Source organism: Zeus faber (assembly GCF_960531495.2).
Source record: "Zeus faber genome assembly, chromosome: 15".
Lineage (NCBI taxonomy): Eukaryota > Metazoa > Chordata > Actinopteri > Zeiformes > Zeidae > Zeus > Zeus faber.
Window position 1 is genome coordinate 7122900 of NC_137194.1, and position 15153 is coordinate 7138052.

The 15153-nt window shown below is 48.2% G+C and overlaps 1 protein-coding gene across 1 annotated transcript in view; it reads left to right on the forward strand.

The window, feature by feature from the left end:
- LOC307240707 (plexin-A1-like) overlaps nt 1-14805 on the forward strand; it is a gene marked incomplete at both ends in the record, with an annotated part of 204601 nt that extends 189796 nt beyond the window's left edge. Inside the window, 9 exons of the mRNA XM_080014554.1 lie at nt 1824-1970; nt 2094-2253; nt 2405-2508; nt 2742-2838; nt 6245-6435; nt 8061-8230; nt 9207-9419; nt 11340-11490; nt 14710-14805. Of these exons, the coding sequence (XP_079870680.1) occupies nt 1824-1970; nt 2094-2253; nt 2405-2508; nt 2742-2838; nt 6245-6435; nt 8061-8230; nt 9207-9419; nt 11340-11490; nt 14710-14805 (1329 nt within the window). The remainder of the gene's footprint in view (nt 1-1823; nt 1971-2093; nt 2254-2404; nt 2509-2741; nt 2839-6244; nt 6436-8060; nt 8231-9206; nt 9420-11339; nt 11491-14709) is intronic.
- Nucleotides 14806-15153: the final 348 nt, after the last annotated feature.

Genomic DNA, 15153 nt, shown 5'->3' on the forward strand with positions numbered 1-15153 from the left:
ATGGAGAAGAGGCCACGAGGACGATGTCCTTAGGAAGTTGGCGCAGAAGGGGCGCGGGGGTTTGGCCTGGTCCGGACGAGTTGGACAAAACCCTCTGAAAGAGCGAGGAATGGAGAGAAGAACCGGAAGAGACGACAAAAAAAAATAAGACCTCTGCGGCGGATATATGAGCCGTTTGCATCTGCTTTGGAGCGGAGACGACGTGGCTAAACGGGGTGAACGTGTCCTTGAAGAGAGGCTGTAATCGCCGCCATATCTGTCCTGGAACACACACACACACACATACATACACACACACACACACACACACACACACACATGCATACACACGCACAAACGCACACACACACACACACATACATACACACACACACACACACGCACGCACACACACTCACGCTCGCAGACCATCTGAAGTGTCTCCCCGAGGCGGTCGATGCTCAACCTCTCGGGACTGGAGTGCGGACGCACCCTCTCGACGGACTCGACGCGCTCCGCGCCGCGGCGGGCGCTAATGACGCCCGTCGATGGGCGAGCGGCACCAGAGAGAAACATTATGGTAACACCCGACGTCTGGTCACTCAAGAGAGCCAACGGACTCGAGAGGGAGGGAGGGAGGGAGGGAGGGAGGGAGACGTTCATCCCGGCGGCTCGGTCCTCAGAGTGTCCTTGGTTCTCGGGGGCTTCAGGAAGGGAGGAAGGGACGGGAGTCGTCAGCGTGACGCCGCGCCGCTCTCGGCCCAAATCCCAGAAAAAATGGAATAAAGTACGAGAAGGCGACAAATTCACCTCCCCACCCACATGATAAATAAAGAATTAATTGTCAATGAATGATCATCCAGAGTACATTCCGGATTGAAAATACTCGTGTTTTACAAAGTTATGATAATTTGAAAGATTGATCAAAAATTTAAATGCATTGAATCCATTGTGGAGACATGAGGTTGTTACTATTCTGCTCTTTAAATGGTGAGGAAAGTTATTTGTGTGTGTGTGTGTGTGTGTGTGTGTGTGTGTGTGTGTGTGTGTTCACCACCCCCCCCACAAAAAAAGCCCCCTGGACACCGACTGTTTTGGAGTAATTCAGAACTCCTCTTTCTGCATAACTTAAATGCTTCACGCAGTTTCATCCCCCCTCCTGGATGCAGGGAGAGGAAAAACAAAAATCGAATTACAAAAAAAACAAAAAAAAAAAAACGGATCCAGATCTGCGGAGCGTGGCTCGTAACTGGAATATTTTATTGACGTTTTAAAAACAAGAAAAGCGTGACTCACTCATGACTCACGGTTTGTGAGTTATTCCCCCGTTCTTCTTGGCGCTCGGGGGAAAGAAAGGGACTGGAAACCGCAGAAGGTGGCCGGTGTGTCGTCTGTGAGGACGTTCGTTTGTTTACCGATGACAAAGGTTTTTCGGGCGTGTGGTTGGGGGCGTTTTAGGGAACGCCGGCTCTCAGCGGTGCCGCAAGAGTGGTGCCGAGAGTCCCACAATGGTACCAAACCTCGACATTGAATTAACAATTTTGACCGAGATGCTAAAAGGCAATCCTGAGTAAAGCAATCGTTTAGGAAATAGAAAATTAATATAATAAATAATATTTTTATTCATATGAGGAATCATATTTTATAAAATATTTTAAAGAAATTATAGATATTTTTTTATAAATACATATATTAAAAAAATGTATTAATTTATAATAAAGCTTGATTCACGCCACCACTGATGTATCTTATTCCTTATAACAATGCTCTCTCGCCCTCTCTCTCTCTCTTTCGCGCTCTCTCTCTCTCTCTCCCTCCCTCCCTCCCTCCCTCCCTCCCTCCAGGAGTGTGCGGGGGAGCCCCTCTTCATGCTGTACTGTGCCATGAAGCAGCAGATGGAGAAAGGTCCCATCGACGCCATAACGGGGGAGGCCCGCTACTCCCTCAGCGAGGACAAGCTCATCCGGCAGCAGATCGACTACAAGACGCTGGTCTGTACCACCTCCCCCAGCGCCTCACGCCGCCGCTCACCCCGGCTCTCTCGGCCTCCTTTAACTCCTTTTTTTTTGTTTGTTTGTTTTTTTTGTTTTTTTTTTGTTCCGCCGCTGACGCAGACGTTGCACTGCGTGAGCCCGGAGAACGAGAACGCGCCGGAGGTGACGGTCAAGTGCCTCAACTGCGACACCGTCACCCAGGTGAAGGAGAAGCTGCTGGACGCCGTCTACAAGGGCAGCCCCTACTCCCAGCGGCCCAAGGCCTCCGACATGGACCTGGGTGAGCGAGCGGGAGAGAGAGAGAGAGAGAGAGAGAGAGAGAGAGAGAGAGAGAGAGAGAGAGAGAGAGAGTTTTCATGGATTTTTTTGTCTGCCTGGGTCATCAGTAAACCTACCGCCGACTCGAGCTTTCTCCGTCTTTAATTTCGCAGAGTGGCGTCAGGGCCGCATGGCCAGAATCATTCTCCAGGACGAGGACGTGACCACCAAGATAGACAACGACTGGAAGAGGCTCAACTCGCTCGCCCACTACCAGGTGATCCAAGTCCAGTCCAGTTTATTGATATTGCACTTTTAGGATAAGATAAGATAAAATACAAAGAGGCTTCATCGATACCTTGGGGAAATTTAGCACAGTCACACCTTTCATAGACTCCAAGGACAGAAGAGCGAACCAATTAGTCTGGGTTTACTTGCATGATCGATGGGTGGATGAAATGTTCTTTTTGGTCGTTTATTTTATTTGGGTTCTTTTTTCTCTCTCCGTAGGTGACAGATGGCTCGGTGATTGCCCTGGTGCCGAAGCAGAACTCCGCCTACAACATCTCCAACTCCTCCACCTTCACCAAGAGCCTCAGCCGATACGGTACTCCCCCTCCCCCCGGTCTGTGATCTGGGCTCCTTTCTTCCTCTCCTCTCATCCCCCTTCTTTTCCTCCACTCCAGCCCTTTTTGTTTCCTTCAGATTCATGCCCCTCTCTTCTGTTGATCTCGCTTGAAGGCAGCGCCCGACACATTCTCTCTCTCTCTCTCTCTCTCGCTCTCTCTCTCGCTCGCTCGCTCGCTCTCTCCCTCTCCCTCTCTCTCTCTCATTTCGTCACGTACTGTGGATCACCCTCGCTCCCCCATTCAGTCTTTCTCTTTGTGTGTGCCTTTGGTGATGGCCGCCATGATTGGGCTCCATTCTCTTGTGCCTTCTCTCCATCTACCCCCTGAATAGCAATCCTTTTTGTCCGGCGCTATCAGCACAGCCAAGGCTATTCCGCGGCCATTTCCAAACCAGCTGGTAAATGACGGCCATTAAAGCCGACGCCTCCATTCTCGGCCGACAGAGAGGGGGGAACGAGAGAGAGGGAGATAGAAGTTAAGAGAGAGAGAGAGAGAGAGAGAGAGAGAGAGAGAGAGAGAGAGAGACGACCCTTGTTAGACGAAGATAGAGAGTGTCGCCGTCGACTCTGGGTCCCTCATGGGTTCGAGGGCCGGTGTCGTGTCCTCTGATTCGTCTCGTAACAGAAAAGTTCTTTCACAGGAACCTTTTTTTATTTTACCTGAGAGACCCCCAAAACTGGGGTCCGCACCCCCCGGGGTCCACCGAGGAATTGGAGGGGGACTGCGTAAATTAAAAACATTTCTGTTTTGATGAATCCTAATTAACTACACAATTGCCATGAGGTTAATGGCGAGTAATTATTAGAGGCCTGAGCTTGAACCGACACAGACTTTTGAACCAATATAAGACTAGTTATTTGAAAGGCACAATGCTTTTTTTCATGAATTTATTAGGTTGACGTTAATTTTGGTCGAAATTGATTCTATTTTCATGACAGAGTGAAAAAGATTATTCTATTAGGGCATTAAAGGCATACACCACATTAGACATATGGTCATGGATTGTGCATTTTATATTAGACTATATTAGACTAATATACCGTATATACCATTATACAGCTGTAACTGGCTATAACTCAATGCATTGCTTTTTAAATGGAAAAATATTTCCTTAGGCTCAAAGAGTCAATTAAAAATTATTAATCGCAATTAACTTAAATATCATACGATGAATCCCTAATTGTTCTCTAATTGTTCTCTAATCTCTAATTGTTCTATTATCTCTCGAATTGTTTTAATTGTTTCGAAGCCCTAATTTGGCTGACTTACACTAACCATCCAATATTTGACTATTATTAGGAAACATACGCTTCAAATCGTCCATGGCCCGACCTCCCCCTGCAATCTCTGGCGACCCCCCATGGGGGTCTAGCATCCCAGGTTGGGAACCTCCGCCGCAGTTAAAAGCTGATCATTGCTGTTGCTGAATGCAGTGAAACCATCATGACGTGCGTCCCCTCACTGCAGTAGGATCTCGATTAGCTACGTAGCGAGGACATTAATCAGATTTATATGGAAATTAAAATGATTAAAACACATGTGTCTGTACGATTCCCTGGGGACGACATGAGCCATTTAACCAGATACTGAGCCAGGTCATAAATATCAAAATATCTATTTTCTAGCCACGCTAGTTCAGTGTGTGTGTGTGTGTGTGTCTGTGTGTCTGTGTGTCATTGGATTGTTATTTCTGTGTGTGTCGGTTTGTGAGTGTCGGTTGACAGTCCTCTACATGTGTTTTTCTGTGTGTGTGTGTGTGTGTGTGTGCGTGTGTGTGTGTGTGTGTGTGTGTGTGTGTGTGTGTGTGTGTGTGTGTCGTTGGATTGTTATTTTTGTGATTGTCGGTTTGTGAGTGTTAGTTGACAGTCCTCTACCTGTGTTTTTATGTTGTGTGTGTGTGTGTGTGCGCGTGTGTGTGTGTGTGTGTGTGTGTGCGCGCGCGTGCACGTGCGCGTGCGTGTGCGTGTGTGTGCTCAGCGTGAATGGGGCTTAAATGCGTGCACTCTTTGTCGGAGGGAAAGTGGCTGTGATGGCTTCGGGATTACAGCCACTCAGCGGCCCACAAGCAGTGACAACAACCCTAGCCCTCCCCGCACACACACTCTCTCCCCCATTAGTCTCCATTCGCTCCCTCCCTCCTCACCTTTTGTCTCTCGAATCCATTTGGAGCCACCTCCGTCTCTGCCTGACCCCCTAACCCCCCCTCCCGACCCCCTCTCCCCCTCATTTGTGCCAACTCTCACCCATAATCACCGCTGTTTTCATTTGCCCGCATTGTTTGTTTCTAGCCAAGCTTCTCTCTCTCTCTCTCTCTCTCTCTCTCTCTCTCTCTCTCTCTCTCTCTCTATTTCCGCTCTTCATGGTAATACCCCCTTAACCGTAATTTAACCCCCCCTCCAATCCCCCACCCAACTCCTCACCGAGACACAAAATGGTCAAAAACATCCCCCACATTCCCTTCTAATTGCCACTGCGACTTTTCCAGAGAATGAGACTTAATGCAAGAATAGGGTGGTTAGAGAGAGAGAGGGAAAGAGAGAGAGAGAGAGAGAGAGAGAGAGAGAGAGAGGGAGGGAGAGGGGGGGGGGTGAGAGGGAAAGAGAGAGAGAGAGAGAGGAGGGGGGGTGAGAGGGAGAAAGCGATGGAGTGAGAAGAAGAAGTAGTGAGAGAAGAAAAGAAACAGACAGAGGGGAACACTGACTTACTTAGTTAATAGAGAATAGATAGTAGCGACACAGTACCACTCCATATAGTAATACATGCTTGTAGTAAAAAAAAAAAATATTTTAACCAAAAAATGTGTGTTTTTTTCTCCTCTTTTGGCTCTCACAACGTTTGGTTTTTTCGATATGAAGTTTGTTCACGTTCATTCTGTGTAGGATGAGCGTGTGAGAAGATAAGGTACCTAAAGCGGGAAACATAAGTGGTTTATTTTTCATATGCATCACATTATGAAATGCTGCTTCTCATTCCATCCCGACGAGTGGGAGAGTGAAGTAACAGTAAGAATAAGAAATAGGAAAGGGTAATAACACACAATATATGCAAATATATACAAAATGTACAAAATATCAAGCACTGCAGAAGACGTCAAAAACATAGTCATCAGCGTGGTCGACATTTCATTTAATTTCAACATTTGTCCATATATTTAATTTTGTCAAAAATGAGTTATTCTGCATCACAGTCAAGGTTTCGGAATTTTTCTTAAAATGTATTAAATACCTGATACCTGCCGACACCCCGGATAGAAAAGGTTAAAGACTAAATATCTGTAAATCTGGACCCAACGACTAATTCCAAGCCAATATGTTTTCTCTTAACGGTAAAACCCACTTGCAGACGATGAGATGATATCAGGGTGTGTTCATGTGTGTGTTGCAGAGAGCATGCTGAGGACGGCCAGCAGCCCGGACAGCCTGCGCTCGCGTACGCCCATGATCACCCCGGACCTGGAGAGCGGCACCAAGCTGTGGCACCTGGTGAAGAACCACGACCACTCGGACCAGCGAGAGGGCGACCGGGGCAGCAAGATGGTCTCCGAGATCTACCTGACCAGGCTGCTGGCCACGAAAGTGAGATCACCAGTCTCCCAAAACAACCGTTATGGAGAACCCCGAAAGCAAACCCGAGTCAATCTCTAGAACCCTTTCCAATTTGGACGCATGCTTTAAAGACGGCGGCGGCGGCACTGGGAGCCGCTGTTTGCTACGGCGTGTTAGGGGCCGTCTACAAGACGCTACACCACCCAGTTTTTCAACACCTTTTTAACGAAAAAATCAAACTACCCGGGTTCGACCCGCCTGCGGTCATTCGCTGCCTGTCTCTCCCTCTCTCTACCCCCATTTCCCGTCTCACCCCACTGCTCTCTCTAACAATCAAATTGCAAATTTTTGAACATGAAAGGTTTCATGTTACGCAGACAGTTTTTTAAAAATTTGAATTTGATTAGTTTAAAAAATTGCAATTAAACGTAATTAAATTAATTAATGATAGATTAATATCATGCTATTAAAGATTTTACTGGGTTTACTAAATTGGATTTTTGAACCAATTGACTGTTGGGAAACATGCACCTCAAATCCTCCAAGGCCTTGCGACGCCCGCCGCGGCTCCCTTTGGGGGTCTGGCACCCCACGTTGTGAACCCCTGCTGTACAGTATACGATGTACACATATCACTCTATCGTCCCGTCTCGTCATCTTCCCGCTCTCTATCCATCGCGTACGACTCGCAACCTCCGTCTAAGTCTTAGAGTGAACCATACGTGCGTTGCAGGTTGTTCAGTTCCCAGCGGCGAGAGATAAAAAAACCTAAAAAAAAAACAAGCCAAGATAAAAAAAACAAAACAAAGCAACCGGGCAACCAGACAAAGGACGGGATATGAGTTGAGGATGCGCGACAGGAGGTGAGGCGGGAGACAGAGAGCAAGGTGCGACGGTCCTGAAGATCAGCAGTGACAGAAAAATGAAATTCTGAATCCAATCTCGTCCTTGTCCCTCGCGCGTCCGTCCACGCTTCCTTATGTCTCAGTGCTTTGATTCGGCTTTGTGTGTGTGTGTGTGTGTGTGTGTGTGTGTGTGTGCGTGTGTGTGTGTGTGTGTGTGTGTGTGTGGACTCCCTTTCCCTGTTGCATATCACAATGGCTGATTCCATCTGATCCCTAAACATCCCCCCCCCCATAATAGATTCTGCCAGATGGAGAAGTCAGAAGCGACACACACAGAAAAAAAAAAAAAAAAAGAAGCCCGTTGTTGCTAGGGAAATTAATTTATCTTTATTTGATGTAATTATTGTGCCCGGTCGCGATTGGAGCGAGGCCCCCATCTGAATCGGTTCCTATTTGTGATTCTGCGTCGCTTGGCGGCGCCGGGACCATCGGCGGGGACTATCCATGCTGTAAATGCGTGCGCATGTGGCCCCTCGAAAAGTGCTTTGGCTGAGAGCGCCAGGCAAGTGGGTAGGGCTGCAACAATATGGTAAAAGCTCTCCTGAACACCGCTCTCCCCGGTTGTTGTGTTCGGAACGATATCACAAAGCCCCGTTCACGGACCTGCGGGCGCCGTGTCCATTACCCACGCTCGGCACACAGAGGGCCGTTAAAAACGCTCATAAGCAGAAGAACCGCAAGGGGTTTTTGTTCGCTCAAATTTTTCTGGGTCTACTCACACTTTAGTTTTATTCCCTTTGTTTCCCTCAGGGTACGCTGCAGAAGTTCGTGGACGACCTGTTTGAGACCATCTTCAGCACGGCGCACAGGGGCAGCGCGCTGCCGCTGGCCATCAAGTACATGTTCGACTTCCTGGACGAGCAGGCGGACAAGCACTCCATCACGGACTACGACGTGCGGCACACCTGGAAGAGCAACTGGTGAGAGGGAGGAGGGAGGGAGAGGAAGAGGGAGAGGGAGGGAGAGAGGGAGAGGGAGAGGGAGGGAGAGAGAGAGAGAGAGAGACAGAGAGAGAGAGAGATCGCTGGGCGATATCGTGGTAACATCGTCCTTTTGGTTTGAGATATAGTTAAATGTTCTACAGTAAATTAATGGCATTTTCTGTTCCAGCCAGGTACTACCTATCTCGAACAACTTGTCTACCTACCTGCTTGGTCATAGTATCCACATTGCTTATGATTTGTCAATACTCATTACTCGATACTCGTCCCATTGTGAATTACGACTTTAGCGGCTAAGCACCAAGCTCAGTGCACTTACACCTATTTTCCGCCAAACTCAATTGAACGTCCTTTATGTTTTCAACCTTTATTTGAAAAAAATAACAGTTCAGTCAGGAGCACTCTCGTCGTAGCTCAACCATGTATTGCAACTAATAAATGGATCTACAGTTATACTCGGCGTCGACGGCGCCACTCTTACAGGTGCCCCCTGGAGTAGCCAAGCAGCATGCTGAGCTAAGCAGGGAGTGTAATGCAGAAAACCCCCGTGGCTATACAAGAGTGGGCCCAAAGCGAAACACTGAAATGCAGTTCAATGCCTCAATAGAGTTTAACCTTTGAGCCGTGGCAGGCTCCGAGCGAGAAAGGTGGAGGCTGTGGCGGTGCAGGCAAAGCTTTGCCAGAAGCGGCAGTGGGAGGCGGCATTTGGTGTGGCAGAGATCAGAGTAGAAGGGCGACATGTTTAAATGCGCCGCCTTGCAGTGAGGATGGACCGTGTTCGGTGAGAAACGCCGATTCAGTCTGCAGCCAACAGCTGGTTGCGAGCAGCAGGCTGATTACAGCTGAGGGGACCCTTCATCTATGGTGCTCTTGTTCTTTTACCACTTGATATAGCTGATCAGGAGCTATCAAACGATATATCGCATTTGCACTCGTTCTTCCTCCCTCGCTCCAGCCTTCCGCTGAGGTTCTGGGTCAACGTGATCAAGAACCCGCAGTTCGTGTTCGACATCCACAAGAACAGCATCACCGACGCCTGCCTGTCAGTGGTCGCCCAGACCTTCATGGACTCCTGTTCGACGTCGGAGCACAAGCTGGGGAAGGACTCGCCTTCGAACAAGCTGCTCTACGCTAAGGACATCCCCAACTACAAGAACTGGGTGGAGCGGTAAGAAGTTTTTTCTTTTAAAAGCAAACGTCGGTTATTGGTTTTGTTTGGAAAAGAACTTCGGGGCGAAGGTACCTTTCACCTTACCCGACACTGACATCTTTAAAGCCAGTACCTTGGCCCGGGCTGAAGCAAAATAGCCGGGAACCTGTAATGAGTGCGACATAATCCCTGAAATCCTCAAATTGATTTTAAAATCAGCTCCCCTGCCCCAGCCCTCATAAGTATGGATTACCGCATGCACATGGTGTACGAAACACAGGTCCAGCAAAACCAACAAGAAGAGAGCCCTCATCGATCGCAGCCATTAAATCCAACCTGGAGCTGAAATGACTGGGGCTAAGGGACACGAGTTTGAGAAGAAGCGTAGAAGCCTCGAAACTCGTACACTTCCTGAATGAGAGACGCTGGTTTGGGAAGACAACTGGCCATTTGTCTCTAACGGCACACGATGAACACCTGAACGCCTTCCTTTTCCTGAGCCTTTTGCACCTTCAGAGTGTGAAAGCGAGTGTGAAAGTCATATTTCGACCTAGAATCCAAAATCAAAATCAGAAGTTATTGACATTTTTTCCCACATGCGGGACCATGACACGTTTTGAGTGTGTGGATGCTTGGATTGCACGGAGCGTATGGAGTGGAGCACCCCCACACTCCCCCACTCCGGCCCCGCCCCAAGCCGGTCTCTGAAACCGCATTGGGTGGTGCGCGGGTGCGGGCATGGATGCTCCGTGCTGCTACCACTGTATTTTTTCCCGATCACACTGTAACCATGACGCGCCCTTTCCCGCCGCGTTCATGACGTCACGACACATCAGAAAAAAAAAGAAAGGCATACTCCTCCACTCTGGCAATGGGAACAGCACCAATGGCCTATTTTTAGTGGGCTTACCCACATTTAAAAATCGGGTAACCAGACATGCACATTTCTGGTGTAAAAACAGTATCAGGGTGCTCTGTCTCTGAATTCAGGGTGTCTGCAGGTCCTTCAAAAGTGCCATGTCATGATGCCTTAAATGCAACAAATATTTGGCCTTAAAAGCCATTAAATAGTCGCACATCTTAATTTCAGTCCTTGAGGCATTTGAGACGTGTTTCCTATTAGTCAGATGTTGGTTCAACAATTGACATGAGTGTTAGTGCAAATAAGGGCTGTCAAACGATTCAAACAATAATTTGCATGATATTTGTGTGCTCATTTCAGCAATTTAAAATCAGTCAAATCCCCTCTGCATTAGAGTCAACATACACAACAAGTCTGATGGTGTTCAACCCTAAACCCTACCTCTGAACCTAATACTTGCCTTCATACTTACCTGACACTTACGTGTGCAAGATGAACCCACCTCACAACTCGAGGAAATCCTAGACTACTCAGAGAAAACCCTAAGGTACCTAAGTGACCCCAAGATAACTGTAACAATAGGAGTTCATAGAATCATCTGGTTCCTGTTCATTTGTCTTGGCGGAAGCTTTTAAACTAGTAATACTAGTTATGGGATCATTTCGTCCCAAGGTACTTTCTTATTTAGTTAGAATGTACCTTGGGACGAAATGGGCCGAAACCCGCAGTAGCAGTAATAAAGGCGGACATCCCCTTAGCCGCTACACTGACCCCTTAATCGGGTTAAAGGGATATCCCCAACGGAGAAAGCCTTATTACAGAAATGAAAGAAAAGCTGAGGGGAGGGATAACTTTGGCAAGATGGCCGGGGGCCGCGATAGGTTTCAAGGCATAAAATATAGATGTCCGCTGTGTCGGACCTCTGAAGTACCGACCTCGCAACCAGCTGTCAGAGGGAATAAGCCCGACGATAAAAAGAGAACAGGCCGCTCCAAAGAGATACCGGGCCGCCCGTCAAACGCCCAAACCCGACCTAACGCCCAAACCTGACCTAACCCGGCGTGTGAACTCCACAGGTACTACTCGGACATCTCCCGCATGCCGGCCATCAGCGACCAGGACATGAGTGCCTACCTGGCCGAGCAGTCGCGCCTGCACCTCAGCCAGTTCAACAGCATGTCGGCGCTGCACGAGATCTACTCCTACATCGTCAAGTACAAGGACGAGGTGAGCGCGACGAGGAAACCAGCGGCGTGAATTGCTTTCGGGTTGTCGAATATTAATTTTTTTCATATAAAGGAGACCGAGCTTTGAGGGTAGATTATGTAATCTCCAGGAGTCTATTTCTGGGGTATCAAATACAAAGACGGGTTTAGATACGCAAGATTCAGAACGAAGGTTTGCCGAAAAAAGGGGATTTAATAGAACAGAATGTAATGGAATAAAGGCAAGGTACGTTTTTTTTGTGTGGCGCATTTCATACACAAGGCCAAATGAAAGTGCTTTACCTGAGATGTAAAGGGACGTATTTAAAAAGAAAAAGAATAAAGGCTTACAAATAAAAAGCTAAAGACAGACAAAAAAACATAACAAATACTCCTTGATAAGGGTTGTTATCTACCCTAAAACATAGAAAATCATAGATTAGATGGATGGATTTCACTTAAGTAAAAGTACAAATACCCTGACACATTACTCCAGTGAAAGTACTACATTGACATTTCTACTTGGGCAAAAGTATATATAAGTACTTAGTGCAAAGCTGTTCATGTTAATATACTTAATTAATACTTAAATAAGTATTAGGTAGTAAAGTAAAAGTAGTTGTCGTACCCAGCACCCGGATATATCATGGTCTATTCTTATTCAGATCTACAATGAAACTGGACACTGTGGTGTCATTGTACCCAACGCACCTAATGAATCCTAAATCAGCCGTTTGATGAATTCAGTTCCTGATTAAAGGGAAAATAATGAGTCATTGTTGAGTAAAAGTGTTGACATTTGCTCTGAAATCTGAATATGTTGAAGTCGTGCTTCTAAATTGTACTTAAAAGCGCTTATACTTTGCCGCCACCGATTTACAGTCGCAGCCGCTACTTAATCGCAATTCTTCCAATACATCCACGCGGCATGTCTTCACACACCATCGGCTTGTTTTAATTCAATTACACCGCCGAGCGGCTCGCGTCCAGCCGGGCTCGTTGGCCATTACCGCTATTAAAAGTCACATTAAAGGCGTCGCTTGCGAACACTGTAAAGCTAATGGAGCCCGAGCAGATTTATCGCCATTTGTTCTGTCGGACCCTTTCCGAGCGCTCCCTAATCGTGCTGCCGCTAATTTAAAACACTGTGCTTGTGTACAGATTCGGGGTGTGTGTGTGTGTGTGTGTGTGTGTGTGTGTGTGTGTGTGTGTGGGGGTGGGTGTGGAGGGGTGGAGGGGGTTGGGGGTGGCCTTGTTTGTAAAGTGGTCAAAATTCCATCAGGGCACTAAGTCATGTGACAAAGGAGTCCGTCGGCGCTGACCAACGAAGGTGAACGCACTGAGTGATGCAAATTATTGTTAATGGTGTGTGTGTGTGTGTGTGTGTGTGTGTGTGTGTGTGTGTGTGTGTGTGTGTGTGTGTGTGACTAACCTATTGAAAATGGACTGATAATGGATTCTCGTGTTGGGCGCCATTTAGAGCCTGTACTACACAATTAGGGCCGCGGCGTTTTTCACAAACACCAGACCCTACACACACACTGACACACACACACACACACACGCGTGCGCACCCCTGGATTACACATCTTCCAGTCTCTTCACTTCTCATCCCTCCCTTCCTAACCTTTCATACGTCAAGTTTTTGTTCCGGTCGTCACGGTGACTCCCTCCATTACAGGTTTAGTCCTTCATCTTCATCACAACCAGCTCTCTCCCTCCTCGCACCCCCTACTCCATCGCACCGAATCTTCTGTGTGTGTGTGTGTGTGTGTGTGTGTGTGTGTGTGTGTGTGTGTGTGTGTGTGTGTGTGTGTGTGTGTGTGTGTGCGCGCGCGTGCAGCTGGCTCCATTTAGGCTGGTCCGCTCTCCTTTCATTACAGCCTCTTATCTAGATGAAGGCAGCTGCAGGCTCTGCCATCCCTCGCAAAATACTGTGACCTTAACACTCACAGACACACACACACACACACACACACACACACACACACACACACACACACACACACACACACACACAGACACACACACACACACAAATTATATACTCCCCCGAAAAAAAAAACCACATGGGCAGATGCATATTACATATAGACACGCACACACAAGTATAATAAAGATGAAAAGATCCTCCCACTCACCCACTCTCGCACTGAAAATAACACGCTACCATCCATTGTCATTGACTCCCATACACACCGCTATGTAGAGCGCACGTAGAGCGCACGTAGAGCGCAGATAGAGCGCACGTACAGGGCGCCCGTGCCCATTAACATGCCATTATACTCCGTTCCCACTCGACCCCCTCCCCAATCTGCTGGCATCCCACCGACGCCCCGTCGACCCTCGGACAAGGCTATGGAGCATAATGACTGGGGTGGGTGGGGTGGAGTGGGTGGGTGGGGAGGGGCAGAGAGGGCGGGTAGACTTCCGGGTGTCTACCCCACCCCTCCATCTCCACTACCGCACCAGCCACTCCCCAGGCCGGAGCACGCTTCCCTTCCCTATCTCCTCCTCCTCCACCTCCATCATTATGATTAGAGGTAACTCCTCCGAGGCGATGCTTTATAAATCCTGCAGGATCCTCTGGAATTCTTATGGAAAGATTCTATGGAAAATATCATCAAGGATCCTTTTGGATTTCTATTATATTTTGGGACGATTCCTAAAGGAATCTTATAGGAATCCTATACAAACTCCCTGTATGATCCAATAGTATTTCTATAGGAAAGGTGTCAGTGGCGTTGAATTCTACAGGAATACTATTGAACTGTTAGTATTCTATTAGTATTCACATTCTATTTTATTTAACTATTAGTATTCTTAGAGGAATACTATTGTTGTCCTATTGGATTTTCACTATGATCCAATAGTTTTCCTCTAGGACACTCTATAGGAAGTATTCTGTTTTGTTTAGGGAGGCATCAGATGACTTCATCTACAGGTACATCCGTCGTCTTCAGCAGCTGTTCATGCTTTGCGTTGACTCTCCATTCCCCCAACAAGTCATTTTCCAGGACGTCCCGCTTACTGTCCACACGTAGACACATTAAAAACGTCTTCTGGTAGAATTCCTGCAGCGGACATTTTAACGGAGAACTGCGAGGTGCGGACGCAGCATGCTTTCAAATCTTTCCTCAAACGAGGCAGTCGGCGGCGGGTGCGAGGGATCGGCGGCTGTCTCCAAACACCGTCTCCTGCCGTCCGCCTTTCACCCTTCTCACCTCTTCCCTCTCCTCAGATCCTGTCGGCGCTGCAGAAGGACGACCAGTCTCGCCGGCAGAGGCTACGCAGCAAACTGGAGCAGGTCATAGACACCATGGCTCTGGCCAGCTGAGGCCGAAGCCGAGAGCCAGCCCCCCCCCCACACGTCCGGCTGGGTGAAGTCTAGCCACCCCGACACGCCCCCCCCCCCCCCCCCCCCAACACCCCCAGTGATGTGATGACCTACGACCCACGACCCGCCCGGCCCACCCCAAACCACCGCCCGCCCCTCGGAAACCCCCCCCCCCCACCCTTGAACCTTGAAAACCCGCAAGGACACAAGCACGCGGCAGCACACTGGAGAGACGAGACGTCCTTGGCGAGTCGATCTGAGCTGCGGCTGGATTGACGTTTTCTGAGCCACAAAAACCAGCCTTCGTCCAACCAAACCAAGCGCACCCCTCAGCCGCATTTGTTTCAC